This window comes from Leuresthes tenuis, unplaced genomic scaffold (genome assembly GCF_036924035.1).
Source record: "Leuresthes tenuis unplaced genomic scaffold, fLeuTen1.0.hap1 SCAF_14, whole genome shotgun sequence".
NCBI lineage: Eukaryota > Metazoa > Chordata > Actinopteri > Atheriniformes > Atherinopsidae > Leuresthes > Leuresthes tenuis.
Genome location: NW_027325368.1, coordinates 1672905 through 1699253, shown reverse-complemented (window position 1 = coordinate 1699253; position 26349 = coordinate 1672905). Strand labels below are relative to the sequence as shown.

General features: G+C 47.0%; 1 protein-coding gene and 1 pseudogene across 1 annotated transcript; both read left to right on the top strand.

Moving 5' to 3' along the window:
• Window positions 1-2095: 2095 nt before the first annotated feature.
• Window positions 2096-5654, top strand: ptmab (prothymosin alpha b). The gene is made up of 5 exons (XM_072363461.1): window positions 2096-2272; window positions 4452-4517; window positions 4593-4677; window positions 4757-4842; window positions 4923-5654. Exons 1-5 carry the CDS (start codon window positions 2228-2230, stop codon window positions 4965-4967), a joined length of 327 nt encoding a protein of 108 aa, XP_072219562.1. The 5' UTR covers window positions 2096-2227; the 3' UTR covers window positions 4968-5654.
• Window positions 5655-18521: 12867 nt separating this feature from the next.
• Window positions 18522-22324, top strand: LOC140269106 (uncharacterized; annotated as a pseudogene).
• The last annotated feature ends 4025 nt before the right edge of the window (window positions 22325-26349 follow it).

The window sequence follows — 26349 nt, the reverse complement described above, 5'->3', positions numbered from 1 at the left end:
TTTGGAAGGAAATAATCATGGATTCTTTTTTTTAACCACAAACTCTTTTTATTTTGCTGTCCTGACTGTTATGAACTTCCTGCTGTTTTTGTTGACAAATGTTTAAAAAGTCACCATTAACAGTATAATTTCATCAAAGTGTTGCACAACTGAAGAAGAAGAGAATCAGCAAAAGAAAATGCATTTAATTAGAAGTTATTCACAAAGCTCATTTCATGATTAAAACATGGGGTTTCTGTTGGTTACATGTTAATCATCTCTTCTCACTGCCTTCTGTATCTGATACCGAACCTCCACTTTGATTTAAATCAAAAGACTCCCATATTTTAGCCTTTAAAGAGAAGTGCAGTAACTTTTTGGTGGCATCTCTTTTTTCTGCATTTCCAGTTTTAATTTGCAGACTGAAAATTCAACTGTGGAGATACAGATGAAACAAAATGAACCCGCAAGCCGGCATTTGTTCGAAAGTTCATTTTTCGGTGTGAATGAAGCAAATATTCAAAACACGGTCAGAGGGATGAAGCTGGGACACAGAGTTTGGTTCTGCTGAAGGATCACTTACTCCATCTGCTCTGAGTGATACCCGGATAAATATTTCATTATAACAGCTGCACCGTGAAGGCCGCAGAGCCTGGTTTTTAAAAAACTCTTAAACATAATGAACGTGGCCCTCAGAGATCATGGCGGTAAAAGTAAGAAGCGCTTTCGCTTCGGCATCAAATGGGAACGGTAACATGGCCAAAGGCTGAGGTGAAACTCTACACTGATGTTGCGCACAGTCCGGATCCGCGATCCGGAGCCGCGTTTTACCACGATCCGACTGATCCCAGTTTGAACTGACGGACGTCCACCGGAGCCAATCAGCGGCCGCCGTGCGCCAAAGCCGTGTTTATTCCACTTAACCGACCAATCGGAGCCGTCCTCGGCGGCCAAATGCGTCATCAGAGCAGAATGTGAATGTGGGTTGCTCGTTACCGGAGCACACTCTGCTCCCATCCCCCACCTCGAACCAGCAATGGCGGCGGCTTTTTTGCCGCTTTGTCCTTCTCATGTTCAGCTTGTAAAAGCCATGTGTTCAAAACTCGGTAAGAAAACAACGTGTTTGCCCTTGTTGTTCATAAGAATGCGCGTCAGTTCATGAGCACATACTTCTTTTCTTCGCACTTGTTTCATCGCATGTCTGTCATGTCGCACTGCTTTTTTTTTTTAAACCCTCCTCCACGGCGGGGCTTTTTTTCTCTGTGGGCTCCCAACAATGGAGATGGAGGAAATGAGGCCACCAACACTGAACTGCACCCGCTCGCTTCACCAGCCTGAACACAACAAAAATGACACCGTCACAGTGTTTTGTGTTGGTTTTGTTCGATATTGTGTGTTTATTTGAGCCTCGACCTTCGCGCACGAGTTTATGGGCTGTTATGTAAAAAAAGAAAAAAAAGTGTCAAGTGCGCACATACACAGATGAGAGGGAGTTTCAAATATGGACGTCTGGAGGGGGCGGGGCGAGCAGTGGACGATGAAGGGCTGTGATGAGCTATGGCGGCTGCTCCACTTTTACATTATCTCCGCTTCTCATCTGATTGATAGTGTTCACGTAGCGGCTGAGAAGTGACAGTGACGTTATAAAACGTTTAAATCCACCAAAACAGCCAGCATTGTGGACATTTTTCTCATCTCCCCTTAAAGACTTCGCCTGTATTCCCTCGTCGCAGCGGTGGGCGGGAAAAACGGTCCGTATTCGCCTCCTCACTCGACCAGACGAACATCAATCAATCAAACTGACACTACGGCAAACGAACCGCCGTCTGCTCGATATATTTAGTGCGCAGTTCGGTGTAAACTTGAATTTTTCGCTTTTACGGTGTGGCACGGGCGCCGTAGTTCCGGTTTTAGTCGGTTTTGTGGGCTTTAATCGGGTCGGATTATTGTTTTAGCGGAGAGTGGACGGTTGCAGCGGTAGAACAGAAGGGGGCGTGGTCTCCGGGTTTAGAAATTCTATCCATTGTTCCACTCCGACGCGCGAAGAGAACACCTCTGTTTATCCACAGCCAATCAGCGACGACCGTCCTCCTGGAAGCCCCGCCCACAAGCCTATATTAAAGCCTTGGCCGTCAGCAGCAGCGGCCACTGGCACAATATAATACTGATTGATCCGTAAGCCGAGCAAAGGGATTTACTTTATTCAACCTTTCATTTCAGCCGTCCTTTATTTTATTGACCTAAAACAATGGCAGACACACAAGTTGACTCTGGCTCGGATATCTCTGCCAAGGTAAGCAGCCGCACACCTTCCCTCGCGCCTCACTAAGCCCCTCAGCAGATTTAAGCTTTTCCAGGCTGTAACCTAGATTTAAAAAGAAAAAACAGCTTTCCGTCGCGGCTTCGCGCTCATTCGGACTCAGCGGAGCCGGAGCCCGTCGGCCGGGATGCCGCGAGCCGCGGAGCCGGTGCTGCTGGGTCTGAACTCCACACTTTGATGGACATTTTGTGGAGAATGAAGCGGGGGGTCCGCGCTCCGCATCATGGAAACAGACTTATTGTCGCGTCTTATTGTCCGGAGAGTAACAGTCTGCGCGGGTTCTTTGTTTATACAAGCGGCTCGGTTCTCCGCGCTGAAACGCGCTCATCCAGTCAGAACCGACGGAGCAGCGCACGGCGGTCGCTCCAACGCGCACTTATCGGCTTTTTCAGCTCTTTATCGGCGTCTCTTGTTGAATTGACGCGTCTGTTAAAACATTTTCTTTGCGAGTTGTTTCGGGGGAAGGTTTCGGTGGTAGATCCCGTTTGGACTTCAGGGCAACTCTTTTATGTGGGCAGCTGCTGTGCACGGAGCGCGCAGCGGGGCTGTGCACCGGGCTGTGCTGCGGGCTCAACGGGCTTTTCTGGGGCTCCGGACGCTTTGAATGGAGGCTGCGCCTGGGAGCGGGAGGCGCTGCGGAATCACGGATGTCAACTTTCAGCCCTCTCCTGTTGTTTTATTGCTTCTTAGTGAGCCCGTGTTGTTTAAAACGCACCTGCGGGGCCCCGCGCCGTCCGACCCGGTTTGTTTACCGACTTGGGGAGGTCGGCTCGCGCCGCCGCCGCTGCTCCGGTTACCGGAGAGGAGCCAGCAGACGCTCCACGCGGCTTCCGCTTGTTCTGCTCTGTTTTTACAGCACGTTTGCAGGGCGCGATAGTATCTCAGGGGGAAACTTTCTTTCTTATTCTGTAATGCAACCCACTTCTGTGCGTGTGTGTGTGCGTGCGTGGATGCGCGCGGCCGGGCTGTGGAGGTGTGATGTGACGGTGCTGGTTTTCCCCTCTTTGTGGTGTGTAATGATTTCAGGGTTTCCTCCTTTATCTGCTGTGCTATTTTTTAAAAATGTTAATTTCCGTGCAGTTGGACTTTGGATCAGATTTGTAAAAGTTTAATCGCCTCTGCGGGGGGAGTCGTGTCTCCGCGGCGGGGAGGGAGGACAGGATCCAGCCTTCCGATCACCAGCAGCCGCGGAGCTCAATAACTGAGCTTATGACAAATGAACGTATGGAGAAGGTGGAGAGGGGAAAAGTTGGCGCCGTGTATTCGCTCGGTTCGTCCGTGCATGTTCAGCCGCTCTTTCCGGTTTTGGAGCATTTTTACGCAGCGGCGCGTTTTTACGCGCAGAACCGAACATCTCTGTCCCGCTGCCGCTGATGCTGCCGACCAGCCTAATGGAGTCTCAGCAGTGAGCTTATGTTAAGCAATTAACCATATATTCAATAACGGGAACAATCAATAACGGTATATTTCCTGGATGTGCGGGGCGCGCGCGGGGGGGATAATGTGTTGTGGACGGACGATGTCGACAAAACGAGGAAACGGAGCGCTATTAATAGGCTCGGCGGGCGGTTTTCCGGTCGGACCGGGGAGCGGGGGCTGTTTTTCACGGTGTGTTTCGGGACTAGTTGACACAGCGCGGCTTTATTTTCGCTTTTCTCGCGTGCCATGTGTCGTTTTCTATTGTCCTTTCCTGCCTCTGTTACAACGAGCGTTCAGCAGCGGCGTACGTCGCGCTCGCCGCCCCCTCCTCCTCCTCCTCCCCCTTCATCACCATCAACCTCCCCCCTCCTTCTGCTCCCTCTTGCTCCTGCGCCCTCCTGTGTTATTTTAAACGGAGCGGTGCATCCTGGGTATTGCAGTGCCTCACCCGGGCGTGTCTCGTGACATAAGGCAGCTATGGCAGCCCGCGAAGACTACAATACCCAGAATGCCCCAGGGGCCACATCAAAGTATCAGATTACAACACATTAGAGGGGATGGAGTAGAAGGAGGGGGAGGAGGCGGGGGAGGATCTGCAGAGACGGTGTTTAAATAGGAAGGCTTGACTCTGAACAATGTGCAGCTGTAAGTAGGCCAGTGGGGAGAAGGGCAGGTAGCCGCCGGGGGCATTTCTCTGCTTCTGTTTCTCAATGTTTGTTTTTCTCTGCTGCAGGACCTGAAAGAGAAGAAGCTGGCAGAGGAGAAGGAGAACGGCAAAGATGCTGCCACCAACGGAAAGGTAACGGCCGGCTCTGCTCGCCCCTGACGCCGTTCGGCACGCCGGCAGAAAGTTGAACTTTGTGCTGTTTTCCAGGAGAACGAGGAGAATGGCGAGCCCGAGGTGGACGATGAGGAGGACGAGGAGGTGGACGAGGAGGACGAGGAAGATGATGGAGAAGGTAGATGAGAAGATTTTCCCCTGGAATTGTTCTCCTCCCCGGAGCTTCCAGACTCTGACGCTCATTGTTTAACCTGCAGGTGAAGAGGACGACGAGGAGGAGGACGATGACGAGATCGAGGGCGGCACAAAACGGGCAGCTGAGGACGACGATGACGACGACGAGGTGAGGCGGCGCCCCCTGGATTTGAGCGTCCGTGTGGGCTTGGTGGGCCGCTGACTAACTAACCGCTCGTCTTGTTTCAGGACGACGTCGAAACCAAGAAGCAGAAAACCGACGACGACGATTGATGCGTTTCCCCCGGCCCGTCCTGCTCAACCACTTCCCGATTCTTCACCTCTGACCGCTTTTATACGTCACAGGTGGGGGGGCTGGAGGACTGATCTAAAGGAAAAAAATAATAATAAAAAAATCCAACATGGTCATTAGCAAGTAGAGTTCAACAAGCATCCACCACGTCCACGATCTCCCCTCAAAGCTGCAAAAGAAATTTTCTAGAGGAACCCGCCACCAGAAATCCGGCTTCTCTTCAACGACATCACCACAAAAGGAGAATTTGTTTGTATTTTTATTTACATTTTATATTTTTGTACATATTGTTAGGAGGAGGGGGGGTCAGTTTCTCTCTCGGCAGCGATCTCGTCAGACCAAATCGGTGCTTCTTCTTTAACAAAAGATTTTACTTGGTTGACCATGTTACAATATCTCAACAGATACTAGAAAAACATGTAAAAAAGCTTAAAAAAGAAAAAAAAACCTCTTAAGCCGTTGAACTCAGAGCATTCCAGTAAATTTAATGTATGTACTTTAGCTGTACCATAACTAGTTTGTTTGTATGGGAGGGTAAGGCCAAAGAAAAGAGCCTCTTTTCTTTTTCCTTTTTTGTTTTTGTCAGCAACTTTTTGTTTTATGACGGCCTGTTTTGATGTATGTGCGAAGTTTGTTGTTTGACAATAAACCGGACTTTTATTTTGTGAGTTGTACTTTACATTCCTGCTTGTTTTTGCTCCTCCTGTCGGCGGCCGGATGATCCTGTGGACTGAGCGGCTCTGAATGTGACGTGTTGCTCATCTTCACCTGAGTTTAACACGACTTCTCATGTATGAAAACAGTTCAGATGCAGTCAGAAACCGGCTGATTTCAGGTAAATGATTCAGGAAAACGGTAAATCTAACGGTTTATTACGTAAAGTTGAGCTTCTAAAGGACTTCAAACCCGACAGCTTTAGTCATTTATCATATAACTTTGAATATTTGACTGTCGGAGTCATAACTCGATATATTTTTAATTGGAACAGGATGAATCATGAAAGTGAACGCGTGGCCATATTTTAACGTGATTTTAGAACTAAAATAAGGGCGTCGTGACCGATGAGCAGCTCTTCTTCCCATGTGGCGTCTGTCTCAGTCACGTCTTCACACTTTAAAACATAAGAATCGGTCGTATCTGACTCAGTTCGCCATCAGAACCTGCTGCTCATCCAGCAGAACCCCCCCACAGATGATCCAGAACTCATCAGAAAGATTCACTGTTCTGACTAATAACCTTGATCTAAATATTCCAGTTATCTTGTCTGAATGAGTTACAGATATGATGCTCCATCCATATTCCTGTTTCCACGGTACAGGGCAGACGGTGATGAGCTCCCCCTATGGGTCGTACCAAGTCTTAATCATATCTCCATCCCTCAAAGCAAGGATCATAACCCCACTGTGCCCCCCCTCCACTGAGCTCCACCACAGCTCATGTTGGGGATAGAACAAGCATGTTTTTACATGAGTTTACACGTCTATATAAAGAGATTAGGACTGGCATACGTCACATTTCAATCTGATTGTTGCTTACATGAATATGACCTACATGGGGGGGGGGTCTTCTTGAAGAATCTCTTGTTCTACCTTGAAGAATCTCTTGAACGGAAAGAAGATCTTATCTAACGCCTCAGATGGACTTTCTTTTTAATCATATGATCCTGAAAGTAATGAAATCCATTTTACCTGTGAAACATGATGAGTCCCATCCTTGCTCTGTTTGTCCAACATTTCCCCGATATTCTGCCGAATATTTGGTTTATTTTGTTAATCTAAGCATATTTGTCACGGTGCAGTGCAAAGATTCATTCTTAAAATACTGGTAACTGTGTAATGTCTCTACAGGCGAGTCTTTAAAACTTCCCGCCATCTTTTCCACTGCCTACACTGACCCTGCCAGGCGTTCATGTCCAAGAAGGGGAACAAACAAGGCAAAATAAATCAATTACCGCAATTATCCTTAATTAAAAGTATATTTGAGGCCAAAGGGCGTCAAACACCAAGCTGGCAGGTGTGGATCATTGGTGAACATCCGGCACTGTTGGACCGAGTGGAGATTATTTTCAGAAAGTGGAATCACCATCAGGTCTGATCACTTTGACTGACCGAGTCGTCCTCCAATCAAAATGACCAAACATTTCTTCGTACCCTTGAAAATGACCTACAGGAGCTTCTTCTAAACCAGTGTTTCCCAGTCCTGGTCCTCGGGTTTCCTTCCTCTAATGCCCTGGTCCTCGGGTTTCCTTCCTCTAATGCCCTGGTCCTCGGGTTTCCTTCCTCTAATGCCCTGGTCCTCGGGTTTCCTTCCTCTAATGCCCTGGTCCTCGGGTTTCCTTCCTCTAATGCCCTTGTCCTCGGGTTTCCTTCCTCTAATGCCCTGGTCCTCGGGTTTCCTTCCTCTAATGCCCTGGTCCTCGGGTTTCCTTCCTCTAATGCCCTGGTCCTCGGGTTTCCTTCCTCTAATGCCCTGGTCCTCGGGTTTCCTTCCTCTAATGCCCTGGTCCTCGGGTTTCCTTCCTCTAATGCCCTGGTCCTCGGGTTTCCTTCCTCTAATGCCCTGGTCCTCGGGTTTCCTTCCTCTAATGCCCTGGTCCTCGGGTTTCCTTCCTCTAATGCCCTGGTCCTCGGGTTTCCTTCCTCTAATGCCCTGGTCCTCGGGTTTCCTTCCTCCAATGCCCTGGTCCTCGGGTTTCCTTCCTCCAATGCCCTGGTCCTCGGGTTTCCTTCCTCTAATGCCCTGGTCCTCGGGTTTCCTTCCTCTAATGCCCTGGTCCTCGGGTTTCCTTCCTCTAATGCCCTGGTCCTCGGGTTTCCTTCCTCTAATGCCCTGGTCCTCGGGTTTCCTTCCTCTAATGCCCTGGTCCTCGGGTTTCCTTCCTCCAATGCCCTGATCCTCGGGTTTCCTTCCTCTAATGCCCTGGTCCTCGGGTTTCCTTCCTCTAATGCCCTGGTCCTCGGGTTTCCTTCCTCTAATGCCCTGGTCCTCGGGTTTCCTTCCTCTAATGCCCTAGTCCTCGGGTTTCCTTCCTCTAATGCCCTGGTCCTCGGGTTTCCTTCCTCTAATGCCCTGGTCCTCGGGTTTCCTTCCTCTAATGCCCTGGTCCTCGGGTTTCCTTCCTCTAATGCCCTGGTCCTCGGGTTTCCTTCCTCTAATGCCCTGGTCCTCGGGTTTCCTTCCTCTAATGTCCTGGTCCTCGAGTTTCCTTCCTCTAATGTCCTGGTCCTCGAGTTTCCTTCCTCTAATGCCCTGGTCCTCGGGTTTCCTTCCTCTAATGCCCTGATCCTCGGGTTTCCTTCCTCTAATGCCCTGGTCCTCGGGTTTCCTTCCTCTAATGCCCTGGTCCTCGGGTTTCCTTCCTCTAATGCCCTGGTCCTCGGGTTTCCTTCCTCTAATGCCCTGGTCCTGGGGTTTCCTTCCTCCAATGCCCTGGTCCTGGGGTTTCCTTCCTCTAATGCCCTGGTCCTCGGGTTTCCTTCCTCTAATGCCCTGGTCCTCGGGTTTCCTTCCTCTAATGCCCTGGTCCTCGGGTTTCCTTCCTCTAATGCCCTGGTCCTCGGGTTTCCTTCCTCTAATGCCCTGGTCCTCGGGTTTCCTTCCTCTAATGCCCTGGTCCTCGGGTTTCCTTCCTCTAATGCCCTGGTCCTCGGGTTTCCTTCCTCTAATGCCCTGGGCTGAGAAGCAGGACCGGGAAACACTGCACTAAACTGGGCAATATGTAGGTGACCAGTAGGGGGTGCAAAAGCTCACTTTGATATCTCAATGTCTTGTATTTAGGGGCCTCGTTTACCATCTGCAGGCTGCGCGGTGGTGTGGTGGTTAAGAGGGTTCCTGGTTCTAATCCCGGCTGGTTCTGTCTGTGTGGAGGCTGCATGTTCTCCCCGTGTGTGCGTGGGTTCCCTCCGGGTTCTCCGGGTTCTGCGGGTTCCTCCCACCGTCCAAAAACATGCTGTCAGGTTAACTGGAGACTCTAAATTATCTCGAGGAATGAGTGTGAGCGTGGATGGTTTGTCTCTGTGTGGCCCTGTGATGGACCTGTCCAGGTGAACTCCGCCTCTCGCCCAATGACAGCTGGGATAGGCTCCAGCCCCCCCGCAACCCTGAGTTGGATTAAGCGGGTATAGAAAATGGATGGATGGACATACCATCTACGATACCACGGCTGTCACTTTATTTGTCGAGATCTTTTTTATAAAGACCTCTTTTATTCCCCCCGTAGTTTATCAGAGTGCTTCTGCTAACATCCTGTCAGACCAGGTGCGCCCCCTGGTGGTATCCCCTGGTAACAAGCGTCCTCCACAGGAAGCATGTGAGCAGTTAGCCTGAGAGTTAGCCTGAGAGCAGTTAGCCTGAGAGCAGTTAGCCTGAGAGCAGTTAGCCTGAGCAGTTAGCCTGAGAGCAGTTAGCATGTGAGCAGTTAGTCTGAGAGCAGTTAGCCTGAGCAGTTAGCCTGAGAGCAGTTAGCATGTGAGCAGTTAGCATGTGAGCAGTTAGCCTACATGCATGGAGGTGTATTCTCAGCCTTAATGTGCTGGAGATTCAGTGTTCTTCGAATGCAACTTTTGCTAAATAATTTAAAGTAAAGTAAAGTTATATCATCTGTTAACATAAGTATCCCAGTCAGAGGTATGTTTCAGGTTTTGATCTGGATTCGGTGTTCGTTAAGACGAGAAACCTTGTTTGATATCTGTGAGCAGATGATCATTAATGCATGAATGTCTCTGAATATTCAGAAATCAGCGCTTTACCCACCAAAGTATCCTGGTGTGTGTCAGAGTGTAACATCCAGGTTTCTGGAAGCAGGAGAGAAGGTTTACATGTGTGAAAACTCATATAATATAATATAAAACTCCAGTTATAATCAGGATCATGTTGTGCACGTCGACCCCCTCGTGACCTCGGTGCAGTAAAGGTCATATCAGTTCGATGAATCTGTTCCTCACATCTTAAAGGAAGCAGAAGGTCTGTTTGAAAGTGACGACAGCAGATGAAAGTCTGCAGCTGGACCAGATGCAGAACATTCTGGAGTCATTCTGGTGCAGCACCAGCAGTTTTAGGAAGTAAAAAACAGTTTCCTGGTGTATCTCTGTGTTTTTGTTGTACTTTGCTGCAGGAAACTGTGACCAAAGACAGTGGTTAGAATAGTGTTGGCTCCCCCTGCAGCTGAAGGACCTCACTGTGATCCCTGCACATGTGCAGCTGTACGCATGAAAAGGCCACAAAGAGGCAAAGCAGAAAGGTTTAAAAAAGTGTTGCATTCAAAGTTAAGATGCGGTTTAACGATATTTGAATAATCCTACAAAGATCTTTCAGCACTTTCAGCTGAAACACGTTGCTTTGGATCAGTTTATCTCTGGTTTGTTGGTGTGTTTCACTTGAATGAAGGACCTCAGTTCCTCCCACAGTTCTGCTGGCTTCAGCTCGACTTTCTGCCGTCCCAACAACAGTTAAAGCGTCAGTTAACAGCTGAGTGAGAGTTTATCTCAGAGTTCAGTTTAATCTCAGAGTTCAGTTTAATCTCAGAGTTTAGTTTAATCTCAGAGTTTAGTTTAATCTCAGAGTTCAGTTTAATCTCAGTTTAATCTCAGGGAGCAGGAGGAGGTTTCAGGGAGCAGGTTTCAGGGAGCAAGAGGAGGTTTCAGGGAGCAGGTTTCAGGGAGCAGGTTTCAGGGAGCAGGAGGAGGTTTCGGGGAGCAGGTTTCAGGGAGCAGGAGGAGGTTTCAGGGAGCAGGTTTCAGGGAGCAGGAGCAGGTTTCAGGGAGCAGGAGCAGGAGCAGGTTTCAGGGAGCAGGAGGTTTCAGGGAGCAGGAGGTTTCAGGGAGCAGGTTTCAGGGAGCAGGAGCAGGAGCAGGTTTCAGGGAGCAGGAGCAGGTTACAGGGAGCAGGAGCAGGTTTCAGGGAGCAGGAGGAGGTTTCAGGGAGCAGGAGCAGGTTTCAGGGAGCAGGAGGAGGTTTCAGGGAGCAGGTTTCAGGGAGCAGGAGCAGGTTTCAGGGAGCAGGTTACAGGGAGCAGGAGCAGGTTTCAGGGAGCAGGAGGAGGTTTCAGGGAGCAGGAGCAGGTTTCAGGGAGCAGGAGCAGGTTTCAGGGAGCAGGTTTCAGGGAGCAGGAGGAGGTTTCAGGGAGCAGGAGCAGGTTTCAGGGAGCAGGAGGAGGTTTCAGGGAGCAGGTTTCAGGGAGCAGGAGCAGGTTTCAGGGAGCAGGTTACAGGGAGCAGGAGCAGGTTTCAGGGAGCAGGAGGAGGTTTCAGGGAGCAGGAGCAGGTTTCAGGGAGCAGGAGCAGGTTTCAGGGAGCAGGAGCAGGTTTCAGGGAGCAGGTTTCAGGGAGCAGGAGCAGGTTTCAGGGAGCAGGAGGAGGTTTCAGGGAGCAGGAGGAGGTTTCAGGGAGCAGGAGCAGGTTTCAGGGAGCAGGAGGAGGTTTCAGGGAGCAGGAGGAGGTTTCAGGGAGCAGGAGCAGGTTTCAGGGAGCAGGAGCAGGTTTCAGGGAGCAGGTTTCAGGGAGCAGGAGCAGGTTTCAGGGAGCAGGAGCAGGTTTCAGGGAGCAGGAGGAGGTTTCAGGGAGCAGGAGGAGGTTTCAGGGAGCAGGAGCAGGTTTCAGGGAGCAGGAGCAGGTTTCAGGGAGCAGGAGCAGGTTTCAGGGAGCAGGTTTCAGGGAGCAGGAGGAGGTTTCAGGGAGCAGGTTACAGGGAGCAGGAGCAGGTTTCAGGGAGCAGGAGCAGGTTTCAGGGAGCAGGAGCAGGTTTCAGGGAGCAGGTTTCAGGGAGCAGGAGCAGGTTTCAGGGAGCAGGAGCAGGTTTCAGGGAGCAGGTTTCAGGGAGCAGGAGCAGGTTTCAGGGAGCAGGAGGAGGTTTCAGGGAGCAGGTTTCAGGGAGCAGGAGCAGGTTTCAGGGAGCAGGAGGAGGTTTCAGGGAGCAGGAGGAGGTTTCAGGGAGCAGGAGCAGGTTTCGGGGAGCAGGTTTCAGGGAGCAGGAGCAGGTTTCAGGGAGCAGGAGCAGGTTTCAGGGAGCAGGTTTCAGGGAGCAGGAGGAGGTTTCAGGGAGCAGGTTACAGGGAGCAGGAGCAGGTTTCAGGGAGCAGGAGGCGTGCACGGGGAGGAGCTGTGAACTGTTTCCTGTCAGTGTGTCAGTGTTAGAGGAACATGAGGAGGATCTGATCTGTGTTCAGTCATGTCGGCTTCAGCCTGCGGGGCCGAACTCAGGAATGTTAAAATCAGCGTCGGGATGACAGAAAGCTGCACACTCGGTGCTAAACACTCTGTTCAGGTTTCCTCCAGGTGAGTTTCCACCAGGTGAGTCTCTACCAGGTGAGTTTCCTCCAGGTGAGTTTCCACCAGGTGAGTTTCCTCCAGGTGAGTTTCTACCAGGTGAGTTTCCTCCAGGTGAGTTTCTACCAGGTGAGTTTCTACCAGGTGAGTTTCCTCCAGGTGAGTTTCTACCAGGTGAGTTTCTACCAGGTGAGTTTCCACCAGGTGAGTTTCCTCCAGGTGAGTTTATACCAGGTGAGTTTATACCAGGTGAGTTTCCACCAGGTGAGTTTCCTCCAGGTGAGTTTCTACCAGGTGAGTTTCTACCAGGTGAGTTTCTACCAGATGAGTTTCCACCAGGTGAGTTTCCTCCAGGTGAGTTTCCTCCAGGTGAGTTTCTACCAGGTGAGTTTCCACCAGGTGAGTTTCCTCCAGGTGAGTTTCTACCAGATGAGTTTCCACCAGGTGAGTTTCTACCAGGTGAGTTTCTACCAGGTGAGTTTCCACCAGATGAGTCTCTACCAGGTGAGTTTCCACCAGGTGAGTTTCCACCAGATGAGTCTCTACCAGGTGAGTTTCCACCAGGTGAGTTTCTACCAGATGAGTCTCTACCAGGTGAGTTTCCACCAGATGAGTCTCTACCAGGTGAGTTTCCACCAGGTGAGTTTCTACCAGATGAGTCTCTACCAGGTGAGTTTCCACCAGGTGAGTTTCTACCAGGTGAGTTTCTACCAGGTGAGTTTCCACCAGGTGAGTTTCCACCAGGTGAGTTTCTACCAGGTGAGTTTCTACCAGGTGAGTTTCCTCCAGGTGAGTTTCTACCAGGTGAGTTTCTACCAGGTGAGTTTCCTCCAGGTGAGTTTCTACCAGGTGAGTTTCTACCAGATGAGTCTCTACCAGGTGAGTTTCCACCAGATGAGTCTCTACCAGGTGAGTTTCCACCAGGTGAGTTTCTACCAGGTGAGTTTCTACCAGGTGAGTTTCCACCAGGTGAGTTTCCACCAGATGAGTCTCTACCAGGTGAGTTTCCACCAGGTGAGTTTCTACCAGATGAGTCTCTACCAGGTGAGTTTCCACCAGGTGAGTTTCCACCAGATGAGTCTCTACCAGGTGAGTTTCCACCAGGTGAGTTTCTACCAGATGAGTCTCTACCAGGTGAGTTTCCACCAGATGAGTCTCTACCAGGTGAGTTTCCACCAGGTGAGTTTCTACCAGATGAGTCTCTACCAGGTGAGTTTCCACCAGGTGAGTTTCTACCAGGTGAGTTTCTACCAGGTGAGTTTCCACCAGGTGAGTTTCCACCAGGTGAGTTTCTACCAGGTGAGTTTCTACCAGGTGAGTTTCCTCCAGGTGAGTTTCTACCAGGTGAGTTTCTACCAGGTGAGTTTCCTCCAGGTGAGTTTCTACCAGGTGAGTTTCCTCCAGGTGAGTTTCTACCAGATGAGTTTCTACCAGATGAGTTTCCTCCAGGTGAGTTTCCACCAGGTGAGTTTCCACCAGGTGAGTTTCTACCAGGTGAGTTTCCTCCAGGTGAGTTTCTACCAGGTGAGTTTCTACCAGGTGAGTTTCTACCAGATGAGTTTCCTCCAGGTGAGTTTCTACCAGATGAGTTTCCTCCAGGTGAGTTTCCACCAGGTGAGTTTCCACCAGGTGAGTTTCCTCCAGGTGAGTTTCTACCAGATGAGTTTCTACCAGATGAGTTTCCTCCAGGTGAGTTTCTACCAGGTGAGTTTCCTCCAGGTGAGTTTCTACCAGATGAGTTTCCTCCAGGTGAGTTTCCACCAGGTGAGTTTCTACCAGGTGAGTTTCCTCCAGGTGAGTTTCTACCAGGTGAGTTTCCTCCAGGTGAGTTTCTACCAGGTGAGTTTCCTCCAGGTGAGTTTCTACCAGGTGAGTTTCCTCCAGGTGAGTTTCTACCAGATGAGTTTCTACCAGATGAGTTTCCTCCAGGTGAGTTTCCTCCAGGTGAGTTTCCTCCAGGTGAGTTTCTACCAGGTGAGTTTCCTCCAGGTGAGTTTCTACCAGGTGAGTTTCCTCCAGGTGAGTTTCTACCAGATGAGTTTCTACCAGATGAGTTTCCTCCAGGTGAGTTTCTACCAGATGAGTTTCCTCCAGGTGAGTTTCCACCAGGTGAGTTTCCTCCAGATGAGTTTCCTCCAGGTGAGTTTCCACCAGGTGAGTTTCTACCAGGTGAGTTTCCTCCAGGTGAGTTTCCACCAGGTGAGTTTCTACCAGGTGAGTTTCCTCCAGGTGAGTTTCTACCAGATGAGTTTCTACCAGATGAGTTTCCTCCAGGTGAGTTTCCACCAGGTGAGTTTCCACCAGGTGAGTTTCCTCCAGGTGAGTTTCTACCAGGTGAGTTTCTACCAGATGAGTTTCCACCAGGTGAGTTTCTACCAGGTGAGTTTCCTCCAGGTGAGTTTCCACCAGGTTCAGTTCACTCACATCACCTGGTTAATTGTTCTCAGCTGCACCTCATGTCACTGATCACTCCCCTCACAGTATTTAGCTTCCTGGTTTACTTTGAGTCACTACAGAATCCTCACCTCACTCCATGCTTCGCACAAAGATAAGTCTGGTTTTATGCCTCATAGTATTCATAGTCCTGTTTATTCATAGTCCTGTTTATTCATAGTCCTGTTTATTCATAGTCCTGTTTATTCATAGTCCTGTTTATTCATAGTCCTGTTTATTCATAGTCCTGTTTATTCATAGTCCTGTTTATTCATAGTCCTGTTTATTCATAGTCCTGTTTATTCATAGTCCTGTTTATTCATAGTCCTGTTTTCATGTCATAGTCCTTTTGAATCCGGCTCTGCCGCGCTTTGTTTTATCCTTTGCTCCCTGCCTTGTTTTTGGAGAATAAACCTTGTTTTTGAACTAGAGAACTGCATCTGGGTCCTAACTCACCACAGTCCCTGACCTGGATGTATTTTAAGTACTTTTTAAAATCTTTTTCTCTCTTTTGGAGTCACAACATTAAATTTATTTCTTTATAATTAGTCTATTAGTTAGTTTATTAGTTTAATTAGTTTTGCTGTGTGAATGTATTTATACACGAGGGCCTTTATAAATATTCTTTCAATTTAAATTAATTATAACATTTGATTTTCAGAATAATATTTTTATAAATACTTTGTTTTCATATCAGGTGACAAATCTTTTAAATGTTAAAATTAACGATGATTAAGATGAATAAGATCATTATTAATCTTTGCTTACTAATATTAGACATTATTATAGTTGTATCTATTTATTCATTATTATAAATATATGCTGCAACCCTTTCATAAAATATTATTCTATTAATTCTAACAGCAAGTGAAGATTAATATTAGCAGGAAATACAGTTTTATATATTTATTAATTTATTTCTGTCACCATCTGCAGATTAATCTCGATATTCAGCCTGAAATATTCTCATGTGAAATATTTCTTTGTTTCTGTGTGTTTGAGGAGGACTGAATGACATTAGTGTTGTGAAGCAGCAGATCGTCAGATCCAACGGGTCAGTATTACAGAGGTATTAGTGGGAGAGTCTGCTGCAGCTTTACAACCTGAAATCCGCCTTACCTCAGCAGGTGGTCTGACACAGCAGCACCCCCGCAGCTCCCACATGGTTCGCTCCAAAGCACAGCGGCAGGGGAGGGAAGAGTCCAAGGCTGCAGGATTCAGGGGGAAACTGCAGCAGAGTTTCTCAGCCACAGAGCAGCAGGGTCAACAAGGGTCAACTTCTCTGTCTCATCAGTGAGCAGAAATTACCAGGAGGGGGGGAAATGATGGACCCCCCCTGATTATTAACATTTTATTGGACCCTCCACAGAAAGACTGCATCCCCACAATATCTCTAAACCTCTGAGCTCTTCTTACCTGCTGCAGCTCACGTTTCTATGAATACATAAATTATCTTGAGCTCAGAGCTGCAACATGTGCGTTAAAATGAGAATAAAGTGGGAGTGACCAGCACCAGATGCTTCTGCACATCAAGTTCAGTCACCATTAATTCAAACAGCGCTCCGCCCACCGTGAATATCTGGCATAGAAAGAAGAAATATGTGACCCTCCTCTGCATCCAGAGGAGGAGGAAGTGTTCACTTCCTTTGTTTGAGAACAGTCACTAATTCCAAGTACTCCATCACAACGAGTTTGAGTCCATCATTTATCATCTAATTAGATTATTACTGCTGGTGCTGCTTTAATGACTCGTCAAACCAGGCCGCAGCTCATGTTCAGCTGAACTTTGGACTGTTTTATGATTTGATTTGTAAAAATTCAGAAGTCAGGAAGAAACACTGAAAGTTGTGCCCTCAGGTTGTCATTTTATTTTAAAAAAGCTGCTAAAAAGAAACATGAATCAGACACAGTTCGACTGAACTGAAGTGAACAAACGAGGCTGTTTTCAAACTCTCACGGCTCATCTGTGCTCAGCGTTAAATACGCAGACACTTACGGACGGAGCCTTCTGTGTACTTTAATGTGTACTTTGGTACGTTTTCAGAGAGTTCGTACCCAAACGCAGTACCACCGGGCACCATGGGGGGCAGTGTTGTGCAGTGCAGCTCACATGCAACCAAGAAGGAACAAACAAGAAGACAGAAACATACACTTGGAACTTTTTCAAGAGAGGCTGGGCTGAGCTACAAACACATCTATGATGTTGCCTCACAGGGATGGAGATTGAACATCTGGCCTCTGGTGGATGTGCTTCCTAACAGCTGCCAGCGTGAAGCACGCATGGGAATATGTGGGCAGGGGCAGCATTTCAAACAGACGTACCTATTTACGTATGTAAGGTGAGTATAAATGAGCCTCCAGTGTCACACTACCACAGATCTTTGTCCACCTCTGTAGGTGCAAAGCTAAAGCACCAACAACAGCACCAACACAACCAAGAGTAGCCCACAGATTGTTTTCGGCTGCCAGGGGCAGCATGGTGCTACAACAGGTAAAAGTGCTTCAATAAAACCGCAGGTGGTGCAGGACTGTGAGGCATTTAGATCAGAGGGTTGCAGGACCGTGAGACGGGAGATTTCATCACTTACTGCTTACTCTTGGTTTCACTCGCTGTTTGATTAGATTCAGGCAGAACAACTCCACGGTCAGATATTGGAAATATCACTTCCAGACACTTCCAGAAACCATTGTCTGAACACAGCTCACTGTAACATCCACAGATGCGGGTTTAAGCTCCATCATGCCTTATTGGTTTGTTTGTTTTCAGGTTTTCTTCATTCTACTCTTAAGTTTGCTTTCTAAGCTACTTTCGTGTTCTGTATCAGTTTGGGTCTCGTCTTAGTTCTGTTTTTGTTTCTAATTCCACCTTTTCTCTCTCAGCTCTCCTCAGTTATCTTCCTGTCTGGTTATCAGCTCCACTGCCTTCACTTGTCCTCATTCTACTCAGCTGTTTTTTCTGTATTTTAGCTCCCTGGGTCTCCTGAATCGATTCTTGTTTCTGTTTCCAGTCTGGTTCTGGTTTTGTGTTCCCTGTTTTGGTTGCTCGGCTGCACTTTTTACTACTGTTTAGTTAGAAATAAATCTGGTTAAGTTCACCATCAACCTCCTGTTGTTTTCTCACAAATTGTAGCATATAGCATCAGATATGTTGGAAGCTACATTGATAAGTCACTAAAGCTGTAGTCTAATGCTGGTACAAAGATTCATGAAGTTCAGACTCTACGACACCTGTTTCCTCTCTGTAAATCACAAGTTGTTGATAAAATTTGAACTGAAGCACAAACATTAAATGAAGGTTTCAGTCTTGAACTCAGCTGCTCCTCGCACATCTGCAGACAGCTGTGGAGCCGACTGTAAACAGTTTTCCTCACAGAAGTTGAAGTTTCATCTGAAAACTGTAAAGCTATTCAGTCCAGTGGTTCCGAACACGAGGGTCACTGAGTCTGTAAACTTTGAAAGAATCTGTCAGGAAACTGTAGGACTGACTTCCTCCACCTGAGAATCTAAACCATGTTGCTGAAGATAATCTAACCGTCCTCACTAATGTGGGATTTTTCCTCCAGAAGAGATTACAGAGTAATGTTCATGACTCTCAGCAGAAACTGATTAAAAACAGCTTCAGAGTGGAGCCTAATGTGAAGAAGATGCAGCTTCATCATCATCATCAGCAGCAGCAGTTTCTCTAATCAAAATATTCACACCAGCCTGAAGTCAGCTTCATGTTTCATTTATTTTAATCTGATGATCTCAGGAGCAAATTAAGGAGTTAAATGTTTCTGAACTCATGATTGAAGTTCAGGAGCTCCATGCAGGAGACAAAACTCTGTTAGTATCTGACACATGTCCCACCTGACCCCCCCCACCACATGTCCTACAGTCCTTCCTACGGTCATCCTACAATCAGTCCTACAGTCCTTCTTACAGTCCGTCCTACAGTCCATCCTACAGTCCGTCCTACAGTCCTTCCTACGGTCATCCTACAATCAGTCCTACAGTCCTTCTTACAGTCCTTCTTACAGTCCGTCCTACAGTCCATCCTACAGTCCGTCCTACAGTCCGTCCTACAGTCCATTCTACAGTCCACCCTACAGTCCTTCCTACAATCCTTCCTACAGTCCTTCCTACAGTCCATCCTACAGTCCATTCTACAGTCAGTCCTACAGTCAGTCCTACAGTCCTTCTTACAGTCCTTCTTACAGTCCTTCCTACAGTCCTACCTACAGTCCTACCCTACAGTCCATCCTACAGTCCATTCTACAGTCAGTCCTACAGTCCGTCTTACAGTCCGTCCTACAGTCCATCCTACAGTCCACCCTACAGTCCTTCCTACAGTCCTTACTACAGTCCTTACTACAGTCCTTCTTACAGTCCACCCTACAGTCAGTCCTACAGTCCACCCTACAGTCCATCCTACAGTCCTTCTTACAGTCCTTCCTACAGTCCATCCTACAGTCCTTCTTACAGTCCTTCCTACAGTCAGTCCTAGAGTCCATCCTACAGTCCTTACTACAGTCCGTCCTACAGTCCATCCTACAGTCCATCCTACAGTCCTTCTTACAGTCCTTCCTACAGTCCTTACTACAGTCCTTCCTACAGTCAGTCCTACAGTCTGTCCTACAGTCCTTCTTACAGTCCTTCCTACAGTCAGTCCTACAGTCTGTCCTACAGTCCTTCTTACAGTCCTTCTTACAGTCCGTCCTACAGTCCGTCCTACAGTCAGTCCTACAGTCCTTCCTACAGTCTGTCCTACAGTCTGTCCTACAGTCTGTCCTACAGTCCTTCTTACAGTCCGTCCTACAGTCCTTACTACAGTCCTTCTTACAGTCCTACCTACAGTCCGTCCTACAGTCCGTCCTACAGTCAGTCCTACAGTCCTTCCTACAGTCTGTCCTACAGTCTGTCCTACAGTCAGTCCTACAGTCCTTCCTACAGTCAGTCCTACAGTCCTTCCTACAGTCTGTCCTACAGTCCTACCTACAGTCAGTCCTACAGTCAGTCCTACAGTCCTTCCTACAGTCCTTCCTACAGTCCTTCGTACAGTCCGTCCTACAGTCTGTCCTACAGTCTGTCCTACAGTCCGTCCTACAGTCAGTCCTACAGTCCTTCCTACAGTCCTTCTTACAGTCCTTCTTACAGTCTGTCCTACAGTCCTTCTTACAGTCCGTCCTACAGTCCTTACTACAGTCCTTCTTACAGTCCTACCTACAGTCCTTCTTACAGTCCATCCTACAGTCCATCCTACAGTCCGTCCTACAGTCTGTCCTACAGTCCTTCTTACAGTCCTTCCTACAGTCAGTCCTACAGTCTGTCCTACAGTCCGTCCTACAGTCCGTCCTACAGTCCGTCCTACAGTCCGTCCTACAATCCTACCTACAGTCTTTCCTACAGTCCTTCTTACAGTCCGTCCTACAGTCAGTCCTACAGTCAGTCCTACAGTCCGTCCTACAGTCAGTCCTACAGTCCGTCCTACAGTCCTTCTTACAGTCCTACCTACAGTCCTACCTACAGTCCTTCTTACAGTCCGTCCTACAGTCAGTCCTACAGTCCGTCCTACAGTCTGTCCTACAGTCCTTCTTACAGTCCTTCCTACAGTCCTTCCTACAGTCCGTCCTACAGTCCGTCCTACAGTCCTTACTACAGTCCTTCTTACAGTCCTACCGACAGTCCTTCTTACAGTCCATCCTACAGTCCGTCCTACAGTCCTTCTTACAGTCCTACCTACAGTCCTTCTTACAGTCCTTCTTACAGTCCTACCTACAGTCCTTCCTACAGTCCTACCTACAGTCCGTCCTACAGTCCATCCTACAGTCCTTCCTACAGTCCTTCCTACAGTCCGTCCTACAGTTCTTACCGTTCATGTGGCCAGTGAGTTGCTCGTGAGTCGCCCTTTCTGAAGCTTTCCAGGCGGGTTTTGCAGTGTTGGACGTTCCTGACTGGTTTTCACCAGCAGAATTCTGTCCAGCTGTGAACCTGTTGTTCTGTTTGCAGTTTTCCAGCTGGTGGACGGATATCCAGGTCCGAGCTTTGCTCTCTTTTTTGCAGATATTCTGGTACCTGACTCCATGTTCTTTATGGCAGTTCAAACCCTCACTTCTTCAGCTTTATTGTTTCATTGGTTTTGCTGACTGGAACGAAGAAATGTTGATGATATATAGACACATGACTTGTTTGCAGAACATAGAGACTTCTATCGGCCTCCTTGTATCACCTTGTTATGCTGCAGCTCTGTTTCTCATCAATGCATAGCTGCCAGGATCTTAACAGGTTCCATATTGCAGGCATTCTGGCATCTCTGTGCTGTAAGTTTGGAGACTGGTTTGTATATTTGACTCATTATTTTTAAATGCCATCTGGAGCTGGTTCTGAACTGTATCTCAGACCTCTGCATGATTACCCGAGGACCACAATTGAAGCTCCTCTGGAGCCGAGTGGAGACACCAAACTTTCAACCATGTGTGTCAGATTTAAAGATAATTTCTCAAAATAAGTTTGGAGTGTGAGTCAGTGTGAGCAGCTCTATAAAAGCAGAAGTTCTGTCAGTTTAACACGATGCCAAGGAGGAAAGACATCAGCAATGATCTCAGAGAATCAGCTGCTGCTGCCCATCAGTCTGGGAAGGGTTATAAGGCCATTTCCAGACTATCTGGAGTCCATCATTCTACAGAGAGAAAGATTATTCACAAGTGGAAAACATTCAGGACAGCTGTCAATCTTCCCAGGAGTGGACGTCCCAGCAAGTTCACCCCAAGGTGAAAAAGCCCAGAGCTACATCTCAGACTCTACAGGCCTCAGTTAGCATGCTAAAGGTTAAAGGTCACCCCAAGGTGAAAAAGCCCAGAGCTACATCTCAGACTCTACAGGCCTCAGTTAGCATGTTAAAGGTTAAAGGTCACCCCAAGGTGAAGAAGCCCAGAGCTACATCTCAGACTCTACAGGCCTCAGTTAGCATGTCAAAGGTTAAAGGTCATGGCAGCACAGTTAGAAAAAGACTGAACAAGGGTGGCTTGTTTGGAAGGGCTGCAGGAGAAAGCCTCTTCTCTCTAAAAAGAACATGGCAGCACAGCTTAGGTTTGCAAAGCTGCATCTGAACAAAGCACAAGAAGCACCGCTGGAGAGAAGAGTGGCCGAGATTCCTCCACAACTAGTTTTACACTCACTGCTGCTGAAGCTGCTGGATCAGGGGTTCACTTAGTTTTACTCACTGCTGCTGAAGCTGCTGGACCAGGGGTTCACTTAGTTTAACACTCACTGCTGCTGAAGCTGCTGGATCAGGGGTTCACTTAGTTTTTCCACACTCTGCTTCTGTGTTTTGTCTCAGTTTTTGTTCAATAAATAATGAAAATATTTAGATTTTTAATATTTTATTCACATTCTTTTCTCAGCTTCTTTTCATATTAATTCTTGTTATTTGTGCATAATTTACATCTTATACTTCCTTTCTGTTCCTTATTCTGTGTGACCCTCTGGACTATCTACAGTTTCTTTTTATCTCAATTTCTTTGAAGCTAAATTCCATGCATTTCTGCATTTAATCTGTATTTAAATCTCCTTTTTTCTTCTCTTTTTAGATCCGTTTCTGTATAAATGCTCCAGATTCTTTACCTCGCAGCGTCGTATTTCAGGTGAACACTGATGAGTCCTGACTTGACAACATGTTGCAGCTGCGGGCTGCAAACATGAAGTTTGAGCTGCTGCTGGTTGGAAACATGCAGCAGTCTTCAGCTGCATGCTGATTGGCTCCCTGCCTGCAGCCTGAAGGGAAACTGTCCAATCAGGGCAATGACTGTGGAATTTGAACTGCAGAGCCACTGCTTTTATGTCAGCCAATCAGAAAGCAGCAGCATCAGGCATTCACTTTCATTTTTAACTAAACCTCATAAAGAACATTAATCTGATCCTGAGTCAGAAGACACTGTGTATGTATTTATATTAACAATTCTACTAATACTGCAGCGTTTTAAAGCTGCTGCTCAGCTCCACAATGGGCTGATGTTTTATTCCTCCTGTTGTCCATCCATCAGTTTCTCCCTTCATTCAGATCATTTACTCACAAAGCTGCAGTAAAATAGTTTTAAATGCTGTGTCGTACCTCAGAGCCAAACATTCACAAGCCTACCAGGTAAAAAGGTCTGATTCTAAGCTAAATAAGACTGATTTTATCAGTGATTTCAGACTTCTGACCTTGAGGAATCCTTGGAATGAGAGTCAGACCAAAAACTTCCTAAATTTGGGTTAAAAAGATGGTTTTTGATAATCTGCTGTAATGAAGAATGAATTTATTCTAACTGACGTTTACTTCAGTGCATGTGACTTAAAAAGTTCTAAAACTTCAATTATTTTAACTTTTAAATGATAAAAACTGTTGTGACATCAGAAGTTTAACAACAAAGGGTTCAAATCTTGAATGAATCAAGCAAAACCTCCCTGAAAACCACAGAAACTGAAGTTATAGGAGCGTTTTTATGCTAATAAGCACTGACCTCCCTGCAGTCAGCTCAACTCTTCCCTGGAGCGCTGCTGCCCCCTGGTGTCCAAACTCTGATGTTCATGTTGTTTCCTCTATTTCGGTGTCGTCAACATGGGTTTGATTTGCTCAAAGTAAAAGTGGAATTATTCACATGAACATCTGCTTCTGCATTTCAAGCCTCGGGCACAGGCCAAAGAAAGTTCTGAAGGGTAAAATTTATCTGTTGTAACGAGTTAAAGAAGGAAACAACGAAGTTGGGCCACGTTTCCCTCTTCTTTTAACAGCATCTGTAAACATCTGGAACCGAGGGGACCAGATGTTTACTGATGGAGGATTCCTGGCTCTTCTTTATTGTATTTAGATGTTTTCAGGTGGTGAAACATCTGGAACCGAGGGGACCAGATGTTTACCGATGGAGGATTCCTGGCTCTTCTTTATTGTATTTAGATGTTTTCAGGTGGTGAAACATCTGGAACCGAGGCGACCAGATGTTTACTGATGGAGGATTCCTGGCTCTTCTTTATTGTATTTAGATGTTTTCAGGTGGTGAAACATCTGGAACCGAGGGGACCAGATGTTTACTGATGGAGGATTCCTGGCTCTTCTTTATTGTATTTAGATGTTTTCAGGTGGTGAAACATCTGGAACCGAGGGGACCAGATGTTTACTGATGGAGGATTCCTGGCTCTTCTTTATTGTATTTAGATGTTTTCAGGTGGTGAAACATCTGGAACCGAGGGGACCAGATGTTTACTGATGGAGGATTCCTGGCTCTTCTTTATTGTATTTAGATGTTTTCAGGTGGTGAAACATCTGGAACCGAGGGGACCAGATGTTTACTGATGGAGGATTCCTGGCTCTTCTTTATTGTATTTAGATGTTTTCAGGTGGTGAAACATCTGGAACCGAGGGGACCAGATGTTTACTGATGGAGGATTCCTGGCTCTTCTTTATTGTATTTAGATGTTTTCAGGTGGTGAAACATCTGGAACCGAGGGGACCAGCTGCTGGACCTCTGGCAGAGGAACGTTGTCCCGCTCCGGTCTGATGGAGGATTCCTGGCTCTTCTTTATCCAGATGTTTTCAGGTGGTGAAACATCTGGACTGCAGCAGGTCAGTCAGCAGCTGGACTCTTCTGCTGCTGGAACAGATGCAGGATGTGTTTTAACTCTGTCCTGCTGGAATACTTCAGGCCTTCCCTGAAGAAGGGAGCAGATGTTGCTCTAACAGCTGTTTATACCTTTCAGCAGTGATGGAGCCTTTCCAGATGTGCAGGTTTTCTGATGCCAACAGTGACACATTTTCAATGATCCATGCCCACATTAAGATCATATTTCTGAACAGTCTTATGTCACTGATCGCTGATTTCATCATTTCAAACATTCTATCAGTGGTTATATCATAAAAATGACCATTTAATGGTAGTTTTACGACAATTTGGTTCAATTAGATACAGTTAGTTATGTAACTGATATTCAGAGCAATGATTTCGACAGAATCAGGTCCCAGAGATTGATTTTCAGCTGTGTCCCTGTTCAAAGACACGACTTCAGATTCTCTATTATGTTCTGCAGATGATGGAATATTCAAAGTCTTCACATTGAGGAACATTAATTATCCACAGAACTGTCCATCTTTACCTCTGAGAGACTCTTCCTCTCTAAGGTGCTCTTTTTATACCTGATCAGTTGCTAATGAACAGAATTAGCTGCAACATGCTCCTCCAGCTGCTTCTCACTTATTTTTCCAGCCTTTTGGGGCTGGAAAAATAAGTTAAATGTCTCACTTTTAACATTTGACACGTTTTCTTTTCTCTATCATGAATAAAATATTGATTTATGAGCTTTCCAAATCATTGAATTCTGTTTAAAATGAACATTTTACACAGCGTTCTGGCTGCCATTCCCAGGGCCTGATTAAGGCTTTAAAACACACTAAACTCAATGATTTCTGCACACGTGGACTGTTTCTGTTTCTGTATTTATCAGACGCTTTTATCCAAAGCGACTTACAAATCAAGATATAACAGCTTTATAAAAAGCTAACAATAAGCTACATAGAAGGAACCCAGGAGTCCGACTCTGTCAGAGGTGGGGTAATAGTATGGAGTTGAGCCAAGGGGCAGCGGGGGTATAAAAGGGGGTGGAGGCTTGATTTGATACAGTGATAAATAAGTTTTTATGCCTTTAACTGAGACCCACAATGTGTTCAATAAGCTTCTGCTTCATCGCAGAGCAGCTTCTTCAAAGTTCAACATTTAGCTGTTTTATATTGATCTGATGAGTTTTTACACGGTGCCAAATACGACCCCAGATCAGAGACAGTGGGGTCAAAGTTCATTTAAAAAGCATCAGGGGAGTTTCCCTGACTTTTATTTCGCTGGAGACCATTTGAACTCAACTTACTTCATGTTTTTTCTCATCAGCTTCACTTAATTTGTTAATAAACACCCATCTCTATATTTCAGACCTCCAACACTCCCTTAGAGACCTTCTGATACCAGGTGATGAAGAGTTTCAGCTGTTATTTTGTCCCATTCTTCCTGCAAGCTGTTGGATCAGGGGGTTCACTTAGTTTTTCACACTGCTTCTGTCATGTGTTGCTGTTCATTTGTTCTCTTACAAACAAACTGATTCTTTGTTCTCACACTTTGGTTCACGCTTCCCTTGCCGTTGTTTTTAAGATGATGTGCTGTGTGACCTTTGCCCTTGATGTCCTCGAAGCTTCAGGGTGCAGTTATTTCTGCAGGCTGACCTGGAGCCAGCTGTTTCAGCCATCTGAAAACAAACTTTCAGATTGTTTTCAGATGTATTTTTCAGTGTCCTCTCAGGCATTTGAAGTCTGAGCTGTGAATGGTTACAGATGCGAACAGCTGTTCAAACCACCTGGAAATCACACCAAACCTGGTCCAAGATGCGCTGCACATGCTTCAATCTGCATCTGAACCACCTGTAAAAGCAGCAGGTGGTGTTAGGTGCAGTGTGCTGTAGCAGCCGCCAGATGGCGGCAGAGTTCCTCTGAATCTGCTCTTCTTCCAGATCTCATCAGTGATGACGGTCCAGTTGTGCTTTGGACCAGAAACTCGGTGCTACACATGAATTCGCCAGAGCTTCCAGGTGGACTGTGGGTCTCACTTTTATTGCTGAACCAAGTTGTGGTCGAGTGAATTCTGATTCTGTACCAGGATAAAATGGGTCCAGA

What these genes read in the sequence shown, in the direction of transcription:
- ptmab (XM_072363461.1), top strand. Translation starts at nt 2,228, where the DNA reads ATGGCAGACACACAAGTTGACTCTGGCTCGGATATCTCTGCCAAG. An exon ending in ATGCTGCCACCAACGGAAAG is followed by an intron (nt 4,518 to 4,592) that starts GTAACGGCCGGC and finishes GCTGTTTTCCAG; the next exon opens with GAGAACGAGGAGAATGGCGA. An exon ending in CGAGGAAGATGATGGAGAAG is followed by an intron (nt 4,678 to 4,756) that starts GTAGATGAGAAG and finishes TTTAACCTGCAG; the next exon opens with GTGAAGAGGACGACGAGGAG.